Here is a 23,591-nt window from a genome sequence, read left to right on the forward strand (position 1 = left end):
CAACCCTTCCCCTGACCTTCCACTGCCTTCCCATCTCACCACGTGAAAGTTCACGGGCCTCCCAAATCAAAAAGCACAGGAGAGATTCTTGATGACCCCACCCACCTCTAAAAATAAGCAAATGGCACGCCAAAATGCCATTCCTTCCCCATTTTTCCTCGTCACGCTAGACATCATCAACCATTTAACTATATTGCTTACCCCCCTGTCTAATTCAGAAGCAATACTATTGTCTCTACTTCCAAAGAAAGTTTAAAGTCATCCTCTTTTCTCCCTCCCCATGGCCAGCACCTGGTCTAATCCCGCATCTTCTCATCAGTGTTGCAGTTCCTAACCCCCGCCCTGTTTGCCTGGCCACACCAGTCATGCTGCCCTTTCTCCATTGTCCCAGACTCCACACCGTAGGCTCAGAAAAGCCTGGGACCCTGTGCTTCTCTCAGGCTGGAGTCCCCTCCCTTCAGGTCGTCCCATGGCTGGTTTCCCTGGCCTTTTGGGTTTGAGGATCTGGTGAGCTTATTAACCACCCAGGAGCTCATCAGATCCTCTCTGCCCCCCGAAGCGTCCTTGGTCATTGTGTGTTTGACACCCATCTCCCTTGCCACCGAGGTCCATGAGGGCAGGGAGTGTGCCCGTTCACCCTGCAGAACAGCGCCTCATACCACACCAGGAGCAGGTGAGGTGCTCAACAGATGTTTGTTGGGTGAGTGACTGAAAAACTTAATGTGTTCCAGTCAAGGTTCTAGGTTACAAATGATCAAAATGACTCTGGTTAACAAGGACAGATGTTATTTTATTGGAAGGATATTTAGTATCTTAGAGCAACAATGGGAAAACTAGAAAACCAGATTCAGTTCCAAAAATGGACAGGAATCAGGGAGCTGAGCAGCCAGAGCCACAGCCAAAATTCACACCACAGACACTATGGCTCTCTCTGCACCTTTGGACTGCTGGACATCAGGGGGTCCTTTACAAAAAGTTTTCTGAACTCCCCCTGCCCCCCCCCACCACCAGCTGATGGAGCGGTAGGCCTACAGCCGGCCATGGCAGAGCTCAGAATATCTGCTCGGTCCGTTAATCTCCATTTCTCCCCACCAGACTAACGAGGAGTGTAGTGTCTATTATAGACTCCCCTCTCTCAGGATCTCAATCTTGTGTCTCTGCTTCAATTCTGTGGGTGTATGTCCAAAGGCTGGAAGGCAGTGCTGTCTGTGCTGTGCTCCTCAACCCACCTCAGAGTTCACCTGTGGCCACAGCAGAAGTTCCAGGTGTGCAACAGCTCTCTACCTCACGGGCCCATGTCTCCCTGCTTCTTGACCTAAGGACCTTCTCTAGCAACAGCCTGGGCAGGGAGTCCGAAAGTGTGAGGACCTAACACCCCGGGAAACCCCAGCAAGAAGATCAGGGTCAAAAGGTACCCAGGGTCCCTCTCCTCGTCACACTACCTCCCATTCCACGGGTCCCCAGCAGCATGGGTTGGCCGCCACCACTGCTGCTCAACATTAATGATCTTCTGTTAGCTTCTCTCTGTCTTGCTTCTCCATTCCCTCTTTTGTGCTTCCCTCATTTCTTCCTAAACAAACTATCTGCAACCAAAACTCAGTCGGCACCTGGTGTTAGGGAACCCGCATGAAGGCTGGGCCACAAATGACCGGGAACTCCTGGCACCAGAACCCTATCAGACACACTGGACTCGTTTGAGTCTTTAAAAACAGATATTGTTTCTCAGGGATATACTAGTAGGCTCCACCAGTGTGTGTGTGTGTGTGTGTGTGTGTGTGTGTGTGTGTGTGTGTGTGGTGCTATTTCTGTTTCTAACTCTCCTGGAAAATGTGTGAACACTGCATTCAGCATTCCTCTGGAATGCAGACACGCACGGCTGCTGTCCTGTGCCAAAGCCCACGTCCCTTCCACTGGAGGACTTTTGCAACAGCGGCTTGAAGGTCTTCGCAGACATCTCCAATGAAAGACAGGAAAACTGTACCTGTTGTCCAGGTTGAGTGTCACTTGGCAGGTGTTCCCACTATGCACAGAGGCCTTTTCTTTCTCGGATGTCTCCCATCAGCCACAGCCAAACATCTTTGGGCTCTAAGGACTGGATTTTAAAATACTCCTTCTTTGGAGTTTTACTTTTTGGCAATTTTATGCCTAGTGTGTGGGTCCCAGAATCGGGAACGATGTGGAAAGGGGTCCTTGAACTGACTCCAGGCTGAGCCTCAGGACCTCTGAAGCAGCGCCCAGCTCTGGAGTCCTGGTTCCCAACAAACAGGAAGACCTCCAGGGCCCCGATGGGGCTCAGAGCAGCTCACCACCAGCACTTTGGCTCCAAGGGAAGGCGGGAGGCACAGGCAGAGGCAAGCTCAGACCAGGGAACTAAAGTCGGAGAAGGAGCAGACCCCGGGGCAGCCCCTGGACGTGGCCCAGCGACCTGGCACCACCAGCAGTGCCAGCGTCTCCGGAAACTGCACCCAGATGAGTGAACCAGAGAACCTGGCTCCTGAGGAGCAGCCAGGCTCAGCTGGAAAACCAACAGCAGGGAACTCTGAACTAATCCCTAAAAATGAGTCACTGTGGGGAGGAAGTTTAAAACTGACCTTGAGGTTTCGGGATATTGGCTTCCATCCACGTTCACTCTGACTTTTTATGTAGAAAGTTGTAAAGGGTGGTGGGGAGGGGAGGAGAGTAGAAGGCCCTATGTTCACGAATCCAGCAAAGATGACAATGACAGGACTGAAATGTGCTAATGGTTGAGTCCTAACAGATGTCCCTATGACTTGACCCAAGCAGGCCGCCCTCTGCAAGCCCTACACATGAGCCAGGACGTTGGCTTCTCCTTCAGATAAAGGCAAGGGGGCAAACTGGAAGGGGCAGGACAGAGGGACTCTCTGACCCCTGAGAGGAACAGAAGGAGTTGGGTACATGCTGGGCAGGGCACCCTTTGTGCTGAGAGGAGACAGAGCCATAACTCACATCTGTTCCAGGGAAACAGTCCGAGGACCCTGGGAAATGTCAGTGAGGGTCCCGCAGGAACTCACCCATGCTTGGGAGCTCTGGGACAGCCTCTGGGTCGTGGTGATTTGCCCAGATACAGCCTCCAGTAGGTCATAGCTGGGTGAACTGGACACTCTGACCTTCTGTTTCACCATCTGTGAAGCTAGATTCATGACCGCTACCAGACAGCACTGCCTGACATGGAGCGTGTGAGTCACCTAATGCATCTCCTGACACACAACCGCTATTGGACAAAGGTGAAGTGTGTGGACTGAGGTCACACCGGCTGCTACAACAGCCCAAAACCTCAGGGTCTTACCCCAGGAGAAGTTGAATACTTGTTCACAAAATCCAAAACGGGTGTTCTTTACTGGCAAGCCACCCTCCACACCAGCCAGGCTGGGAGTTCTCTGAGTCTTCCCCAGAAAGAACTGGGTGGACACTGGGGCCAGGGGCATGCCAGTGTTCGAGAAGGATTCGGATTCCCTGGCGTGGTCTGGCAAAGGCGGTCGGAGAGTTTTCAGGGCAGAAGTCCACGTTTCGCTGAACACAGAGTCAGGACAGCTGACTCGGGGTTTGCTTTTAGTTTCTTTGTGGGAGTAAATGTGGAAAGCTGAACAGGACACAAAAATGATATCAGTTCTTGCGTATTTTGGATCAAAACATACCCAGAGCACACACTTCATTCCTCTGCTATTGCTCTGGTCTTGGCCGCTGCCACCTCTCACCTAAATTTCTGCCACCGCCTCATCGCGGTGTCATCGCCTCGCTGCTCTGGCATCTGGTGCACGCACGGCAGCCAGGGATCCTTCCACACTCACAGAAGATCACGTCAGTCATCTGGAGCAAGCCGCTGAAGGATGGCTTGCCTACCTGGCCACCAACGACCCCTCTGGCCCTCCCTCCATCTTTAGAGCTCCTCCTCCATTGGGGGCACACTCCTGCTCCCTGCTCTTGGGGTCCTGTCTGACCACAGCTCTCCCCCCAGCTCTCCGCTTGGCTGCCTCCCTCACTGTCTTCGTGTGTTTCTCCAAAGTAGCCTTCTCAACAACAAGGATGGTCACGCTATTAAAATTTGATGGCCGCTGACCACAGCACTGTCAGCCTCACCTTCCCTGTCCCACAGCCGTTGTCATCACCCAGAGCAACACGTCATTTGCTTCTTCATCACATTCCTTACCCTTCAGCTGCCTCCCACCATGAGAATGTAAGACCCTCTGGTTTAATTTACCCCAAAAGCCGAGTAGCACATACCATGTGCTCGGTATCTGTCAAGTGAATTAATATCACCAACTGTGTCTATTGAACAAACAGACCCACGTGGAAATGGGACCTTCATGTAAAATTGGAAATCTGGGGTAGCTGAACCCATTGGCCACTCCTCCAGTCCATTGCGTAGCCAACACTGGGGTGAAAGCAGCTTTGTAAAGGTCTAGAAAGGGGAGTGAAAGCCCTGTAGCTGCCGGGGAAGCAGCGGTGGGCGTGTCCTTGTGGCTGAGTGGGGTTCTGACAACAGCCACCTTCCCTCCAGCAGTCCCCTGCCCTGCACATCCTGGGCGAGCGTGTGAGGTGTGGCCACAGGTGGCACGTGTCCCCCAGAGCTCTCCTGAAGTCCAGGCTTCCTCTTGCTTGGGAGCTCCACCTGCTCACTGTGTAAGGCAATGGGAAAGGCGGACATGCTACAGCTCCTCCCTCCTAACATTCACAGATGTATTGGTGTTGTCCTGTTCCCCACCTACCTCAGTTCCAGGAGGACTGCATTTCCAGTGCCCAGACCTGTGTCTAGCACATGATATAGTCAACAAACATGTGGACAAAGGAATGAGTGAATGAATGAATATATGAGTGAATGAATGAACAAGTGAATGAATTAATGGTTAAGTACATTCATACAACACAGACTAAAACACAATTTCAGTTTACAAGTACTGCAATTCGTGTATGAAAATATTGTCACATTTAAAATAACTGATAGAGGTAACATGTTTAGTTTTGAAAAAAATTAAGTGTGGGAACATTTAAAGAACTTTTAAATCACATCACCAGAAATAGTCACAGCTTGAATTTTGTTGTATTTCCTTGCAGTATTTGTCTTTGCAAAAGAGAAACATATTATTTGTGTGTGCATGTACATACATATGAATGAAATTATCATATTAAATATACAGATTTGTATTTTTTAACATTCTATCATAAACATTGACTGGTTATAGTAGTCTCTCGTTATCCAGGGTTTCCCTTTCCACAGTTTCAGTTATCTGTGGTCAACTATGGTCCAAAAACATGAAATGGAAAATTTTAGAAATAAACAGTTCTTGAAGTTTGAAGTTGCGCATGGTTCTGAGTACCTCACTTCATCTCATCATCATGTATGCATGTATCATCTCACATCTTCACAAGAAGAGTGCTTTCAGCACAATAAGATATTTTCAAAAAGAAAGACCACATTTACATAACATTTTTACAGTTCTATCTTATAATCATTGTTGCAACTCTCTTACTGTGCCCAATTTATAAATTAAACTTTATCATAGGTATGCAGTAAAGGAAAAAAACTTAGTATATATATAGGATTTGGTATTCTCCATGATTTTAGGCATCTACTGGGGGTGTTGGAGTGTGTCTCTGTGGGTAGGGGACCACAGTAATTACATGAACCATTTACCAACTTATGGGGTAAACAATGGCTACCCATCTTTTTCTTTTGTTGGTGAAGCATGATGTATTTAAATATCCTCCTCTTGTTGGCCATTTTGATAATCTCTAATTCTCTTTGTCATTGCAAATAATGACAGATTGAATATCCTTGAACATAAATCTTCATACATCTCCGGTTATTTCTTTGAGATAAATTTCTACATGTAATGCACTGAGGAGAAAAGCTATAAAAACATTCAATGCTCTTTACACACATTGCCATATGGGTTGTCAGAGATGTTTCACGTCATGAGTGGTGAGGGTTACAAAACATTTATTTGTCAAAATTCATCAAACAGTACACATAAGCAGATGCACTTTATTGTACGTAAAGCTAATTATTTTAATGGGGGGTGGTGGATAGATTTTATGTGAACTGGGCAGGAAGCAAGACGCCCACCGTGCTGCCATCTCCTGGGCTTTTGTTTTCCTGGTTGAAGCGCCCACACCCGCCCGGGGATGGCCTGGGCAGCTGTGAGGATGGAGGGGATTTTAGGCAGCTGCTGGGGGGAAGAGGAGGAGGAGATGTGAGCAGCTGTGGGGCTGAGACAGTTTGTTAAAGGGCATTTGTATGAAGTCAGTCCTTCCCTGCTGTCCCCTCAAGGACTCGTCAATAAGACACCCACTTCTCACTAATGTATGGTGAAGGCAGATTCACATGCACTATTGAGGTGCCTTGGTGATGCAGTTTTCCTTCTGGGAGAATTAGGGGCATGGAGTGCAGTGTTGAGCCCATCGATAGGGGATTGGGGCCCAGAGCTCTCTGATTATTAAGTTCCTGCACAAGGCTGGTTTTGGGTGCCTGCTGGGTCCTGTCTGCCCAGAGGTGACACCGAGGGCCCTGCTCTAAGCACACTGCACTGAGCACACACAGTCACCACTGCAATAGAAGAGAATCAGGACAAGGTCACAGCGACCTTCGGAGGGCAACGCAGCATCTCTGAGGCAGCCACACTCTTCTCTCCCCTCCCATGGGGAAGTCAGGGAACTCACTGCCAGTGGCAGCAGCAAGGGGCACTCAACTGGCCCTTCCTTGAAGACAAAACCCTCAGAGAAGCACTCCAAGTTGGGGGAGTGGTCACCACCACCACCAGGGCAGTGGCTGAGACCAGCTGACCGTGTGCCTGACCACTGGACCTGTGGGAGGAGCTCAGTGGTTGAATGGGGAGACTAGTTGATGTGGCAAGGTCATGAGTTTCCTGTGGATTAAGTGACCCAAGAGGGCAGCTGGACTTGAGCCAACTTGATTACATTGTCCCCCAAGAGGGTGATCTACTGGATAAAGACACCCAGCACCAAGAGCCTGTGAGGAGGGATTCCCCCAACAGGGAGCTCCAAAGAGGGGAGGAGGAGGTTCACAAGCCAGATTGCCCAAGAGAGTACCCACAGATGCTGCCAGGGAATCGATATATGCCTGAGAGGGGCAGCATGGGGGCCTGCTGCAGAAGGGAGCCCAGGGCAGGCAGGGTGAGAGAGCAGCACCCACCAACAGAAGGTCAACCCCAGCTTTGCCCCAGGAGTCCAGTTAGGAGCTCCAGTGCAGAACTCTACCAGCCTGGAGGATACAGAGGCTTGCAAACCCCCTCCACGGCCACGAGTCCAGCCTGCACTGCGGGCAGGGAAAAGGCTTTGTAGAGTATTTAGGATTGAAGTTCGAAAATGAACAGGACCCCTCAAGGTCCAGTAGGGATGCTTTTAATAACCAGCATGACTGAGAAGTGACAGAATTCGGCTGAAGGGTCTTCACTGGAGCTGCTGTCGAGCTGTCAGCAGTGTGCCCACATACCAGAGTCGGGAGCAGGTACTGGAAATGCAGAGACTCTGCTGGGGGTTGAACTGTGTCCCCCAATAAAAACATGTGCTGAAGTTCTAGCCCCTAGCACCTCAAGATGCGACCTTATTTGGAAATACATGGCAGATAGAATTAGTTAAGGTGAGGTCACACTGGAATAGGGTGGGTCCCTCATCCAATGTAAGAAGACGGCCTTGTAAAGGCAAAGACACAGGAAGAAGCCACGTGAAGACACAGGCAGAGATGGGAGGCTTGTGGCGGCAACCCAAGAAATTACCAAAAGGTAGGAAGAGGCAAGGAGAAGTTCCCCTGCAGATTTTAGGGTAGCTCGGCCCTGCCAACACCTTGATTTTGGACTTCCAGCCTCCAGAACTGTGAGAGAGGAAATGCCTGTTGTTGGAAGCTACCCAGTTTGTAGTACTTGGTTGTGGAGCCCGAGCAAACAGATAGACTCTTTCCTGCTATGCCCCACCCCCCGACCCGCACCCCAGTGCACCAGGGACACTCCTTTCCCTGGCCCCTCTACAAGCGTGCCCTTGTTCCAATGGGATGGACTTGGGTGAGCCCGAGGGGAGGTGCACACGCACATTCAGGTGGAAGGGGCTGTTCCTGTGGGGCTGGAGAATTTGGGTGGCTGTCGCTGAGAAGGTCCCAGAACGCATGTTTCCCACCCAGGGCCAGTATCCATCTGAAGGGAATTCATGACCCCACTGGGCTCTTTGTCGGTCCACTGGGTTGGTCTCATGCTACAAATGAGGCCCTTCGAAAGTTAGGAGGGTTGGCATTATCTAGAGGACAGAGGTGGTCCAGGCCCTCCTGACTGTGGGAGCTTCTAAGGAGTCCCCAGAGCTCTGCATTTCCCCTGAAGCTGCCCTGATGTCCTACCAGGTCCTCTCAGTCGCCATGGGATGCGGGTAAAATCAAATCCCTGATGTCATGGACCGTGGAGGCCTGAGTGCTCCCCCAGGTTCCTGCAATTCCCAGCAGAGGTGTCCTCCTTCCACTGGTCAATGCGCTGTGACTCTCTCCCACACGGACTGGCTTTTCCGCCAGTCCTGTGCAGGTGCGCTCACCTGGAGGGCACTGTGAGAACTTAGGAATCTGGGTGACGAATGCAGGGAGTGGTGTCTGTGGTCCCCGGTCTTCTCTCCTGTCCCCAGCTCGACACACTCTCTCCTCCCAGCTCCCTTCTCAATAGAATAACTGACAGATTCACTCCGGATCTCCCATACAGCAGCTCTGCCCACACCCAGGTCCCGGGAGCTCTGTCTACCAGGGGAGACATGTTCTCAAACAAATCCTGTCCCCTTTCTCCCTGGAATGCAGGGACCACCTAACGTTGCATTTGTTCGCTTCTTGTGTTATTTCTGAAGACAGGAGGAGACAAAGGTCTCTAAGGAAGAAATTGAAAGACATTCTGCTTTCTCCTTGAGACTCCAGAAAAGGGATGGGGTGCCCTGGGCCAGCTGGACATCATCTCTCAGCTACTGGTGGGGGATAAAAAGGGGAGCAAACCAACCAAAAGAGGCCAAGAAGGAGGCCAAGGCTCTGGGGCCCCACCAGAAGTTAGAGGAGAGGGTGCCAGCCTGATTCTTAAGACCAGAAAGACTGCACGAGTCCTAAGCCAGGAATGTGGTCCAGGTGGTCTTGGGGTGCTGGAGCCCTGGGTCGGACCCAGCTGGTCTCGTACACTGTCTCAGAGAGCTCTCTAGCCCCCTCCACTGGAAACAGAAGGGTGGTACTCAGGACCACCAGCCTGGCCTTGGGGTGATTCTAGAAACAAGACAGCAAATAACACCAAACCCAAGACACTTTCCATATACTTTATTAAAAAGTTTCTTTGTATAAATTTCCTAAACACTTTAAAATTAAAATTAGACCCCACCCACCCCTGCACCAAAAAATAAACAAAAAACACAACATTAGAGGAATGCCAAAAATATTCTCTATTATGACTTTCTTTTCATTCTTTAATGGAGGCATTGGTCCCGTAGCAGTGCACAGAGATTAAGAGAGTCTGCTTCCTTCCAACCAGATGGTTTGTTAGAGGCTTTAGAAAAAGAAAATTCTCTTGGACTCTAATCCAGGATTTGGGGAGAAAAATGGAAACATTGGGTAGTTGTTTATTCGCCAGGACAGGCTATCCATCTAAAGTCATGCTTAACTGGGAGGGAAAAAGACGAACCAAGCGGAAGGATAGAGAGTAGCTGTGAAGTTGGGGGCTATTTTCTAGATCTTATGTTTGCCTGGAACAGGCAGAACATGAAACTGCAGAGGGGATTTGAATGTTTAGACATGTTCACATAGACACCAGCAGTGGCTATTACACACGTTCAAAGTATACGTGGTCACTGCCTGGGGACCAGAGCGTGGGCCCACAGGCACACTAGCACCATGTTGATAGGTCGTGCGGCAGACGGCTCCCCAAGTTCGAGTGTAAATCAAAGCATGAAATGGTACGGTGCCAGGGAATCAATACCCGGAGCTTCTATGAAGACGGCTTGGACATGGCTGACTCCTTCTTCTTCAAGAGGTACGTGTCCCTGGTCGGCCATGCTTAGGTCCCGATCACAGCCATGACTTTGGGGTTGACAAGCCCTGAGCATCGACAGATGGGGCGGGCAGACAGAGAGGAGGAAAAGCCATATTACTGACATGAAATGATCCCACAGCCTCTGGTTTTCATCACCCACCGCTCACTGTCCTGCTCAAAGCCTTCCCTGGCTCCCCAGGGCTTCTAGGCCTGAGGATGGGGGCTCTCCTTCAAGCTGAACCTTCTCTCGCCTGCACCCCTGGCCACGTCTTTATGCAAACTGAACACCCACCCCTGCCACCTTCGTGACATGGGCCCAGGCTCTGGGTGAAGATGGCCTGTTTTATTACCAATCGAATCGTCCAACGTAATGGAGATTTCGGGTGGCCCCAAGATCAATATTGCTTAGAGGAAGCACAATTACTTAAAGATAAGCAGATGGGATTAGTTATCTTTGGTGTTATCCATAATTGTTTGTTATACTATTTCCCTAATAATCATGTTTATTACAATATTTTATAAATAACAGGGACTTCGTTACGTTTCCAGTAGTGCGGAGTAATTGGCCATGTGTTTCTTCATTGACAAAAATATGAGGATATGAGGAAGTATTTAAGAAATATTAATCATTCAGAAAGTTCCTTTCACATGCTTTATTTGAATATCTCCCTCATCTGAAGATACAATCTATCTTTTGCTTCATATCTACCATAATTATTTCAATTCAAATATCTTGAAAAGGTGAATTACTGCCCTGGGTCTCTTATCTTATTTAGAACACCACAAACACAGAAGGAAGCCACTTACCAGGAGAGCAAACCTTCTCGCATTCTTCCTGTGAATCGAATCTGTTCTCGTTTCCGCCGCACCCTCTGTACCAGAACCTCCCACAGGTCTTGGTCTGCGCGTTGTGGTACCATTTCAACACAAAATTTCTGCAGGTTCCTTCTTCTTTGGGCAGCTTACAGATATCTTTAACAACGAGAGGAGAAAAGACATCCTTAGAGCCCATGGGTGACTATCCCCAGTGCCAGGGGCTGAAGGTCTCATCACAAGGCTGCTGGAGGGAGAAAGAGAAGAGTGAGGGGGAAACTCCCCACAGCTCCCCAAGCCTCAGTTTCCCCTCTGTCAAATGAGCTTTGTAACCACCCAGAGCTTCGTAAGCAACAAATACAATCGTACCGGCGAAAGGACTCCATGAACTGCACTCGGAATCCCTATGTCAGCTCTCCTTCATTACTGGATAGTTTAAGGCAGTGATTCTCAACCTTGGCTGCACATTAGAATCACCTGGGAATCTTTTTAAAATCCCTGATTTCTGGGCCTCATCCTCCAGAAATTCTGTTTTCTTTGTTATGGGGTGAGGCCACAACATTAGTAACAAAGAAACAGAATTTCCGGAGGATGGGGCCCAGAAATCAGCATTTTAAAAAGATTCCCAGATGATTCTAATGTGCAGCCAAGGTTAAGAACCACTGATTTAAGGTAAAATGAGCTGTGTTTCCCTTTCCAACCCCTGGGTCCGCCACTCTCCAATTCCCTCACCACTGAATCCTCAGAGAAGAAACCGAGTTTTCCAACCTTGGAGTGTTCCACTCCCTGGCAAAACAACAACTAATACTGTCAGAATGTAGTTCAAAAATAAGGCTGTCCATTTCACTACAGGCCAACTAGATTGGAAATAAAAACTAAAGTGAAAAACTTATGAGTGTGTGTATGTACGTACGTTGAGTGTGTATGTATGTGTCTGTCTCTGTGTGTGTGTGTATGCGTGTGTGCATGTGTGTATGTGTGTGTGTGCCTGTAGCCCAGTGCCTTTGTGACCGGCCAAATTAAACAAGTAAGGAAAAGGATGTGTTGACACTGATGTAAAATTCACAACAGCAAAAACGCCGCAGAGCCAAGCTGCTCTGAAGGCAGGGGCATTCTTTGTCCAGTTAAGGAAGCTGATTTTGAGTGCACACGCCTGATGCGGCCCAGCTGCCCGCTGAAGCCGCGCTCGCAGAGCCTGGGAGGACCTCCCGCTCACACTCGGGGAAACGTCTGTTTACAGACTTCCTGGCAAGCTGCAGGTCCTGCTGGGAAAGAGAGGCACTAATGTCAACTGTTATCTGAGAGTCTGGAAAACGTAAGCCTTTCCACAAAGATCCCTGGCGTGGACGGTGCCACATGTTTCCGTGAGTGGCCAACTGCCTGACTCACCAGCCCTCCCCACGCAGGGCTTTTACCCACAGCTGTGCGGGCCGCCCCCAGCAGAGGTGGTCCGCATGCACAGTCCTGACAGATGTCAAGAAAGAAAAATGGAGCCTTAGGGAGAGACCCAAAGCTGGGTCTACTACATGATGGACCAGACCCCAAGGTACACAGGACTGAGGCTCAGAATCCCGTGAGGATCAGTCCCACGGGGCCCCGATCTGAGCAAACCCGGGAACTTGTGTCTTCACTGGTGGGAATCACTTGGTGGGAAGCCCACCATGTGAGATGGTGAAGGGACATTCAGGTCCTGGGTTTGACCATTATGGCTCATCAGAATGCAGGACAGAGGTTTAGATTCATCCAAACACTCCTGGGAGCCTTGACAGCCACACAAGCCCCAATTTCAAAAAGTCTTTTCTCTCTATCACAGGGAGAGAGGAGACCTAAGGGACAAATATCTGGATTGAAAACACCCTCTTATTTCTGAATCCGTGCCTCAGTCTTTAAAAAAAAAAAAGAAAAAATGAAAATGACCAGCCCAGCCAGATTCTTGTTTAAAGATTGTGCTGTTTATATTAACTAAACACTGTTTACATATTCTTGGCCCTTCTGGACCACACATAAGAGAGCCAAAAACATCTCCAAAATTGCTGCGTAGTTTACACCCAGTCTTTTTCTCTCACTGAAGCACAGAATTTGCTAGAAATTTTATATTTCACATACTCTTTAAGGAGTAAACTTATCAATGGGTGAGAAACAATATACACAGATGTCAGTGACTCTGAAATTATCATCCCATCTGTCCTGACCCGTGTCTTTGGGGGATTTCTATATGCTCTTTGTGGCATCTCTCAGCTCAAGCAGCTTGTGGGGAAGCCTCATGGAGGTCACTCGGGAGTGGAGCTGGAGTGGCTAGGAGCTCAGGTGCCCAGTGCAGGGGACACAGGCTTCCCCTGGTCCCTTGATGCAGGACTCAGAAAACTGCTTATGAGCAGAAATCAAAGGGTTGAAACTTAAGTTTTCTTCTCCAACCCACCCTCAACTCCACATTCCTACTTCCACTATTTTCCATTTGAGTTGAAAATCATAACATCAAAAGTTTTTATAAAATCTGCCCTGAACTCCTGAATCATTCCCATACATTTACATCCAGAGGAGACAATTTCTTGTTTTTCAATCAATTTTTCCATTAGAAAGATTTGAGGAGCTTGAAAAATGTGACTGTCCCTAACACAGACCAATTTCTAAACTTGTTTTCAGAGGCAAACTATTCTAAACATTTTTTCAGTCCTCTAAGTAGTTCATTTATTTCCCTTATTATACATATATGTGCACAACAGTTTCACAGTTCCTGTACTGACTCAGTTACCTTCTTTCTTATATGACTGAGGCTACATGTCATTATGGATTGTGGCTATATGAATCGATAGTAGATAGATGAGAGAGAGAGAGAGAGAGAGAGAGAGAGAGAGAGAGAGAGAGAGGAACAATGTAGATGTATACATGTAAATGTAAATATAGACATAGATATAGATTATAGATATAGACACATATCCATGGACATAGGGAAAGTCCATTGATGGAATAATGTATTCTAGCAACAGAGAAGGTTCTCACTAGAAAAGATTAAAGAATCAAGAAGCCTCTACTCCCAAGTATGGAGTCAGAAACCACCCAATTTTATTTATTTGAACACAGACGAGACAGGGTTGCAGACCCTACAGAAATGGTAAAATGGAGAAACAAATAGCATCTTAAAAACTTACAGTGAAAAGAGTAAAATGAGGAATCCTGGTAGATAACTGAAAAAATGATGTGCTGTTGCTGCTGACGATGCAATACATATGGAGAAAGCACAGCTGCTTTCAAGTCCAGCATGGGACCGAGCAGCTGGGCCCCAGCAAACGCCTTTTATCATAGTCAGGTACAGAAATAAACACCAGAAAAAGCTACGCCTTCCTCCTCCTGACTGTGGCCAACACACTGAAAAATAATGAACTGTCCCCACTCTTAGGAAAACCTTGTGCTCTGGGGCCTATAAAACATGGAATTTGGACTTTGGATATTAGTAGCAACATCTTTTAGGAGAACACTCGAAAGCAAAGCATGTCGACTATGTCCGTCATCCGTTCCTCGAGGGTGAATGACTGGAGCTCGTGCTCTGCTCAGCGAGGGATTACAGGTCTGAGAGAGTCCCACTGGCCAGGAAAAGAAGCAAGGAACAGTGGCCAGTCCAGGAACATGCCCGGCTGGTCCCTGGTTAAACGTCAAACGTGCACTCCCTTGGCTCGGGCACACAGAGAGTGGTATGAGAGACCGAGCCAGGTATGTGCTTAGGAAATTGGGACCAGAACACAAATCCCATGGGACATTTCCAAACCCGTCTGCCATGGGTCTTCATCTGCATGTCTTGTGTCTCTCTGAGCAGTTTATGGTTGTTGTTGTTGTTGTTGTTAGTCCTCACCCAAAGATATTTTCCCATTGATTTTTAGGGAGAGTTGATTTTCACAAAAGAGAGGGAAAGATAGAGAGAAACATCGATGTGAGGGAAACACATCGGTTGGTTGCCTCCTGCATGAGCCCTGACCAGGACCCAGGCTGGGGAGGAGTCTGCAACCAAGGTGCGTACCCTTGACCGGAATCAAACCTGGGACCCTTTGGTCTGCAGGCCGACACTCTATTCACTGAGCCAAATTGGCTAGGGCCTGAGCACTTTTTATTAGATTGGATCACTGAATGAGTGACACTCTACTTGTTGTAGCATCATAGACCACACAAATCCACACTAGTCCCAATATGAGAAAAGTGATAAACAATACGTGGATTCCTGGCTGCAGCGCCCAAAGCAACTCCCATCCAATTTTCTCCAAGAGCCTGGGGATGGGCAAGGTAAGTTTCCAGGGATAGCTTGGAATATGCAGAATGAGCCCATGCGGGGCCACACCACGTGGATATGGAACTTTCCCCATAGAAGTCATCCTGCGCTGAGCGTTAGAACCTCAGCAGGTGACAGAGTATCCAAAATGCAAGGGCTGTAACTGTTTGGGAGAAGGCCGTACTGGTGCTGCTAATGGACCGAATGTTCTCACAACTCACCTATTTCATTCTCAGCCAGCGGTTCTGTGCTCACCATGAGATTGAAGGTTGAACTAGAGGCCGGCCTTGCTGGTTGTGGAGGTGGAGGCTGAGTTTCCCCTATAAAAGAAAAACACATGCAACTCGTAGGTAACGCAGACACTGAAGGACCAGGGAATCTTGAGGTATGAGGCAAGCTTGCCTCTCTGGATTAAGATAAGGGTGGGCCGCTGAAACACAGGGACCCAAGAAATCCAAACACAGAGTCCTGATGTCTGCTGTCTGCTAGTTCAATTCATCTCAACAAGCAAACAGAGCAAATCTCTGTTTGAACAAATCTTCTCATTTTCCAATGTAAACTCTTCTGTTTCTAACCGAGAAAACAGATCCCTGGGGTGGAAGGGTCTTTGGACTCTTTATCTTCATGGATTACATGATGGCTGGTGGGAATCCCCTTCCCTCGAGCACAGTTCTTTGATCTGAATAGCACTGGCCAGAAGAGGAAGAATGTGAGCCTCCCTCTCCACACCCCAGAGAAGCCAGGGTCAGGAAGAAAGTGGGGGACAAGAAGAACTTAGAGAGGAGGTGGGGCATGAGTAATTTAGAGGCTGGAGAAGCTGCAGGCCAGGCCTTGGGGCTGTGGAAGGGCCAGGGCAGAGCCGGAGCATGCGGGGGAGGGGAGGGAAACTCTGAGGTCCTTTCTGCGGTGGCCAAGGATGCCTGTGGCCCCCCAGCTGGTTACTCCCTAAGGAGCCAGGGACCTTTGGTGGTGTTTTCTGTTCACTGAACATGGAAATGTGCTTCTGAAACACAGATGTGATGGGCATCAAGCCCAGCCAGGTTACATGGGCCTATTTCTTTCTCGCAGGGGAAGGGCGGCACCCAGGCCAAATGGATCTGGTTTCTTCCAGGACCCCAAAGGCAGGGAAACAGGTCACAAGGAACCCCATCTTCCATTCATTTGTTTATAAAGGATTTTGTTTTAGCCTTGTTATTTCAGAACAGATTCAATGAATATGAATTGTTCCCTGTATGTCCTGTCGACATTCATGTACAAGCCAGGTACCAACTTTTCTTAAATGGACCCCGTACTCACTTGTACTGAAACTTCCACGGTAGATGGCCTTAACCTGAGACCTCAGGTAGCAGACCACCACCACATGGTACGTGTGCCCAGCTTGCAGGCCCCCGATGGCGCGGTCCGTGACCGTGAGGTTCTGCTTCAGAACTAGGGACTGGTCATGGGCCGAGGTAACGGTGAGGTCGTAAAAGTAAGGGCTGGGGGGCTCCGGCCTCTCCCAGTGGAGTTTGGCGCTGTTCTCGGTGATCTCCAGCACCTGGACCTCTCGGGCAGCCTTGACTAGAAAAGACCAAACACAGTGTGGGGACAGATAAATAAAACTCCAGGTGACGGAAACAGGCAGGCAAGAGACGAAAGCTGAGAGATATGTATCAGTAGACAGTTGACCAGAAAGCGAGGTGAGGCAGGGACCCAGTTTCTTGCTCATGTTCCTGGGAAATATTGATCTTCTACCAATGTAGATGAGATGTGAAATGATTCATAGTAATTAAAACTTGCGTTATCCATCAGCAAAGTACATAACTCCCTCTTTTTCCTTCTGACAATCTCTCTTACTAAAGGATACTATGAAAATTCATGGTCCCATGTGCTATCTGAAATGTGTTCACTATGGTGTGAACCCCAGGATTTTAAATATATTGAGTCATGAAACCTTAGGGCATGACATGAAATTCTTCTAAAGGAATCTCTGCTCTCTGTACATAACATGAAGACTACTTCCATGACCTTTGTAAGAGCACATGCATTCTGCCCTCACCTTTCTATATAGCTTGTGATACTCCCAGAGGTTCTCAACCTGTGGGGCGTGAACAATGAAAATACATCCTCCATATCAGATATTTACATTACAATTCATAACAGTAGCAAAATTATAGTTATGAAGTCGCAACGAAAATAATTTTATGGTTGGGGGTCACCACAACATGAGGAACTGTATTAAAGGGTCGTGGCATTAGGAAGGTTGAGAACCACTGTAAGTATCTTCTAACATCTTTTTTGAGGAAAAAATAAAATAACACCCTCTGGGCCTCATGGCTCCCCTCCCCTCGATTTCTCCTTCAGGCTGGAGCCTGCTTTTCCCATGGACAGGCCTGGCACAAGGCTCAGCCTGTGGGGTGGCTGACTGTCCAGGTTGCTGAGCTAACCACCAGGCAGCGAGGGGCCTCTTTTCTATGGGTATGTGCTTGGCAGCAGGACAAAGTCCGCAATCATGAAACTCCTTGCAGATCTCCTGGAGTCGTATCGTATGGGAGGCAGGTCTGGCTCCAGAATCCAAGCACAGCCCATGGCTCAAGAGCCGACAACAGGCTTTTTCTTTCGCTCTCACTCCCTAAATGGGGCCCCAAACTCTACTTCTGCTTAGAACTCATCCCTTTTGCTTAAGATCTGGGTTTCCAGGAGAGAGGGGTCATGCCCACCTGTGAACTTCCCAGAGAGAACAAACAGGTGTGGGCTCGGGTGGGAGTGGGGGAAGCGGGAGAGCCCTTTTGCCTGTTCGGCATGGAGCTCACCAGCCTCACATGTAGTGAGAGATCTCTTTCTAATATAGAAAACAGGCCATGTTTTGACAATTCCCTGCTCTTACCAGCACCTTTTAGACATACAAATCACCCAGATGTATAAAACCCTGATCAGTGACTGTATTTCAATGGCTTTGTAAACAGGCTTTGAGGGACCTGCCCTGGACACAGGACAGGTGGGTGTCAGGGGGCAGCCCTCCCAGCAGCTTGCTTACCCGCGGGCTTCGCAGTGGCTGGCTTGGTAGTGGCCGGCCTGGCTGCCTGGGGCTTGGGGGCCTCAGGCTTTGCTGCCACTGGTTTGGTAACAGCAGGGGGTCTTGCAGCTGCTGGCTTTGCTGCTGCCACCGGCTTTGCTGTTTCTGCCACCGGTTTTGCTGCTGCCACCGGCTTTGCTGCTGCCACTGGCTTTACTGTTGCTGCCACCGGCTTTGCTGCTGCCACTGGCTTTGCTGTTGCTGCCACCGGTTTTGCTCCTGCTACCGGTTTTGCTCCTGCCACTGGTTTTGCTGCTGCCACGGGCTTTGCGGCCACTGCAGGTCTGACTGTGGCCACCTTTGAGGCCTCAGGCTTGGCAGGCACAGGTCTTGCAGCTGCAGGTCTTGAGGCAGCCGGCTTTGAGGCCGGCAGGTTGACCACGGCCACTGGTTTGGATGTAGGACTTGAAGTAACATTATTTGGTGTGTTTCTGTTAAAACAAATTAAATTTTGCTTCAACCCATCTATAGTTTTGCCCGCTATCTAAAATGGACAGAGACATGCCCTAGTGAGCTATGCAGAGCATACTGTTGTATTAAATGCATGCAGTCGTTCTATGTATTACATATAGGCCTGCACATCTCAAATCCCTTCTCTATAGAATCTGTGCCACAGAGAACATACTGAACAGCATGGAAAATAATAATCACTAAAAATGAAGCATCTATTGTACTATTAATACATCTGACATCTCTTCAATTTATCAAATAAAAGCAGGGTGAGAGTAAAGAGACAATAAATATTGAAAGGATGGTAATTATTCTTATTGCTAACAATAATAATCAGTTAATAGCTGCTCTGATTATAAAAAAGTGTCCACTCAGCAAAATGCTGTGTTGAACTGGAAAATTATAAAGTCGGTGTATGCTTTCACTCCCAGGCTCATTGTGCATTTTAGTTTGTATTAAGTTTTGTATGTGTGATTTTGTTTTGATTATTTTTTATAATTTATTGTTCTATTCAAGTCACCAAAGAAAACAGCAACATAATTAAACACACAGGGGCACAGACCCACCCCTTGATCATTTCTTGCCCTGACATGAACATTTGTTATAGATATATCACACTACATGTCATATGCAGTATATTTTCAAATTGTTATACAAATTCAGATATTAGATTTGTTTATTTTGTTTTCCTGGATAAGGTTGATCCAACTTTTGGGAATGTTCTAGAGCAGCGGTTCTCAACCTGTGGGTCGCGACCCCTTTGGGGGTCAAATGACACTTTCACAGGGGTTGCTTAAGACCATCGGAAAACACATATATAATTACATATTGTTTTTGTGATTAATCACTATGCTTTAATTATGTTCAATTTGTAACAATGAAATTGGGGATCACCACAACATGAGGGACTGTATTAAAGGGTCGCAGCATTAGGAAGGTTGAGAACCACTGTTCTAGAGGAATTATAAAGGTAATTAAGGCTAGAAAAAGAGAACCTATGGACCAAGATCAACAGGGTAGTACCATAGCACCAGAAAAGGGCCATGGCTGCTTTAGTAATGATTCTCAACTAACGAGCCTGAGATCTGAAGCATCCCCTCTGGGGACAAAAGCAAGAGCTGAGGGACGTAAGGGGTAATGGAGAGAAGGGCATGTAGGAGGAAGAGGTGGGCTCTCTCTCCCCACCCTGGAGGTCAGCGGGAGTAAGACAGACATTCCTATTTCAAGGATAATCCGAATCCACACATCATCTGGGTGCCATAGTCAGAACCCCCTCCTCCCCTAGAGTATGGCACACTGTCGCATTCTCTTGAAGGGTACCAATCGATGGCACATTGCTGCGCTCGGTCCTGCCACCACATTCCCCTCACCAGGCTCTCTGTCGCACAGCCACACTGCTCTCCCGTCTGCTCCTGGAGTTGGCACCACAGATGGAGCTGGGCATACAGTCACTGAGCATGTGCCAGGTGGCCAGCATCACTGTGGGTACCACAGTCCCTACCATCTCCCAACCCTCTCATTAGCCTTCGTTATGGAGCATGCACATTGCCTCCACTTGCTACCACCATTACCTGTGTGATTACAGCATTAATCATTTTAAGAAGATCTGGAGTCCATTCTTTCCTGAAGGTATCCAGTCCTTCTACAGGAAATGATTTCACACCCGAGATGGTTGATCGCTTGGACACAGGGACTCAACTGCCCACCCCACTGTACCCATGCCCTGCAATGTGATGTGGCAGGTCCTCCCACCAAGTCCAGCTCCCACCCTCAAATCTAGCAAGGCTGGCCTCTGGACATGCTTTGACCAAAAGAATGTGGCAGAGGTGACAGTGAGCCAATCTTAGCCCAGGCCCCAAGAGGTCTTGCACACTTCCGCCTTCTCTCATGACCCTGCCCTGTCACCTGTGGACAAACCCAGTCTTCCCCACAGAGAATGAGAGACCTTGTGGAGCAGAGGTGAGCCGTCCAGCTGAGACCACACTGCACCACCAGCCCACAGCTGATGAGTAGCTGACCACAAGCATATAAGTGAGCCCAGTAGATGCCAGAAGAACTGCCCAGCTGATCCCAGGCAAAAATTGCTAACCCAAAGAATTGCAAATTAGAAAATATTGTTGTTTTAAGCCACTAAGTTTGGGGTCATTTGTTATGCAGCAAAAGCTAACAGATACAACAGATTCTTCTAAAACGGGGGTGGGAAACCTTTTTTCTGCCAAGGGTCATTTAGATATTTATAACATCATTCTTCAGCCATATAAAATTTTCAACTTAAAAATTATGCTGCTATGACAAAAGGTCCGAGATTTGTTGAATTTCAAGTTCCACCTGAAATTTCCTTGGCAGGACCAGACCAAATGATATGGCCCATGGGCCGGACATTCCCCACCCCTGTTCTAAAAGAATGTCCTATGTGACCTTAGGGAAGTCACATTTTCTGAATTTTTATGTCTTCCCCCCATAATGTTAGTCCTTGGAGGACCTCGGCATTTCCCCTAGCACTGTAATTTGTGGGACAATTATTATAATCACTTACACTTGTTTGTGACCAAATTTCACAGGAGTCTTTGCCGGTTGGTCCCCTTGAAACCAACTGCACTGTTTCCTGATATCAGGGGACAAGTAAAAAGCATTTTCACCTAGAGAGAAATAGGAAAAAAAAATATGTTAAGTGTATGCAAATCCCTTGCAAATTAAAATTAATATGCTAATGAGCTCAATGAATCACATGGTATTCAGTCCATAAATATTTGTTGACTTAATTAATTCTTCCAGACAAGTTAAGTCCAGTGAGTTTTAAACATTAAGTATAATGGTGTTTGATCCATAAAACATATTAAGCCAATATCTTGTATTTAGCAATATTTGGGTGATTTGGTTAAAGATTATATTTACTCAATGTGATTAGGAAGACAGGAATAAGAGAAAACTGAAGTGCAGAACTTAACAGTTCCAAACCCTCAAACATCAAACTATAACCAATTTACTTTTAATATTTTCTCAATGCTGTGTTAAACAAGATTTTTGTTTTTGTTTTTCCCATCTTCTGAAGTTAGTGACAATGGCCTGGGTGAACTTGCTGCTTTACCTTTGTTTCATAGGTTCTCCCCTAAAACTTTTGGGGCACAGGCTTCACAAAAGTGAATGCTGTTTTACCTTAAATGATTTACCTTAAATGATAAACTCTCCATATATGCATGTTTATTCATACTTTATACATCTCTCTCATATGTTAAATACAGTGTATCTTCCTGTGACAACTCTGGGCCCAGCACTGTGCCAGGCTCAACGGAACACAGTGAATGAAACACTTCTCGCCTTAGCCTTTTGGTTCGGTGGGATAGAGCATCGGCCTGAGGACTGAAGGGTCCCAGGTTTGATTCCAGTCAAGGGGAAATGCCCAGGTTGCAGGCTCGATCCCCAGTGGGGGGCATGCAGGAGGCAGTCGATCAATGATTCTCTCTCATCATTGATGTTTCTATCTCTCTCTCCCTCTTCCTTCCTCTCTGAAATAAATAAAAATATATTTTTTTAAAAAAAGGAACACTTTCTCCTGGACCATGAAGTCCTCTGTGATCATAAACCCATCAATGAATGACCAATGGGCCATGCGATAGATGCAGTAAGTGTGGCATCCAGATTAACAACAAGTAAGCCTTGGGAGTGGGGAGCATCCTTGGTGAGCAGGGGCAACTGGAGGTGAGTTTGGAAGATGAATGTGGAATTGCTGCTGAAGCAGAGGTGGAGGGCACTCTGGGGGAGCCACATCAGCAAAGACCCAGAGGTTTCCAAGGACGGGGTTGGTGGCAAGTTCTTCTAGAAGCTTCCATGAGCCTGATCAAGATATACTTCTCTGTGACATGCCGTGATATTACATCATGCACAATAAATGTGCACTTGACCCAACTGCCATCTAGACTATAAACTCTCAGGGACACTGTCTATGGCCGGGAGGTGCTCAATGGAACTTGGTTGAATAAACAAGTGAACAAGGACAGGGTCTCTGTCTGTGTGCTCACTGCCAACCCTGGCAACTTAAAGTGTCCTGGGACTTGTGGGTGTTGATACCTACCTGTTGAATGAATGAAAAACTAAACATCATTACACTAGTTGTCTTTGCCATGCCTGTGCCCCTCCCCCCCATTGCCCAAGGGTGTGGGCTGGCAGAAAGCTTGGCCCACGATGCTGACTCAGGACTTACTGCTGACAAAGGACGGCAACAGCCTCCCAAAGCGCATGAGAGGCTCCTCGTTGAGCTCAGTGGACTTATCCACAAGCTTGAAGAAGACATCACTTGGCTCGCTGGCGAAGCTGTATACCTCCTTGACGTTGACCTTCCTGCCAATGCCCAGAATCACAAAGAAGTAGCCCTTGCATTTGGCCTGCAGGATGGCTCTCTGGGCCTCCTCCAGCTGTTGCTTCTGTACCTCCCCTGTCAGCATCAGAACCACAATTTTCAGGTCTCGTGGGTTGGGTGCACTTTCAAAGACATGATCTATGGTGTAGTCAACGGCACGGCCTAAGGCCCTGGTCCCCTGCAGCTGTGCCATCCTGTTGCCCAAGGCATCCATTAGCTTCTCCTTGGAGCCATAGTCAGTCAGGGAGAATTCTACCTTTACAGGTGGCACACTGGCATTGCCCATGGACTCATAGGGTGCATGCTGCACCACGGCCACTCGGGCAAAGTGTTGGGAAGCCTTGGGGTCAGGGCTCAGGTCCAGCTGTCTGACCAGGTACCCTATGTATTTCTTCATCTCATTGAATTGGAACAGGGTGGTGGACTCAGAGCTATCTAAGATGAAAGCCATGTCGATGTCCACATCGCTGCCTGCTGCTCGCCGGTCCCTAAAAGAAGGCCTCCAGCTGCCGAATCCACAGGATGGGTCGATGTTGCAGATGTCTAGAAAGAAGCATGGCAGCCGTTTATATTGGGCTCCGCAGCAAGATATGACCAATCAATCTGCTGGGAGCCCGGACAGCTGAAACTGTCACAGAATGTAACAGT

The 23,591-nt window shown here is 48.0% G+C and overlaps 1 protein-coding gene across 1 annotated transcript in view; it reads right to left on the minus strand.

Annotated features, from left to right (window-relative positions):
• Positions 1–9,399: 9,399 nt before the first annotated feature.
• Positions 9,400–23,591, minus strand: part of COL6A3 (collagen type VI alpha 3 chain) — a 74,261-nt gene continuing 60,069 nt past the window's right edge. Inside the window, exons 35-41 of the mRNA XM_023759210.1 lie at positions 22,788–23,486; positions 21,123–21,225; positions 18,098–18,567; positions 16,378–16,641; positions 15,303–15,401; positions 10,818–10,982; positions 9,400–10,075 (exon numbers count right to left, since the gene is read on the minus strand). Of these exons, the coding sequence (XP_023614978.1) occupies positions 10,035–10,075; positions 10,818–10,982; positions 15,303–15,401; positions 16,378–16,641; positions 18,098–18,567; positions 21,123–21,225; positions 22,788–23,486 (1,841 nt within the window). The 3' untranslated portion in view covers positions 9,400–10,034. The remainder of the gene's footprint in view (positions 10,076–10,817; positions 10,983–15,302; positions 15,402–16,377; positions 16,642–18,097; positions 18,568–21,122; positions 21,226–22,787; positions 23,487–23,591) is intronic.

This window comes from Myotis lucifugus, unplaced genomic scaffold (assembly GCF_000147115.1).
Source record: "Myotis lucifugus unplaced genomic scaffold, Myoluc2.0 scaffold_3, whole genome shotgun sequence".
NCBI lineage: Eukaryota > Metazoa > Chordata > Mammalia > Chiroptera > Vespertilionidae > Myotis > Myotis lucifugus.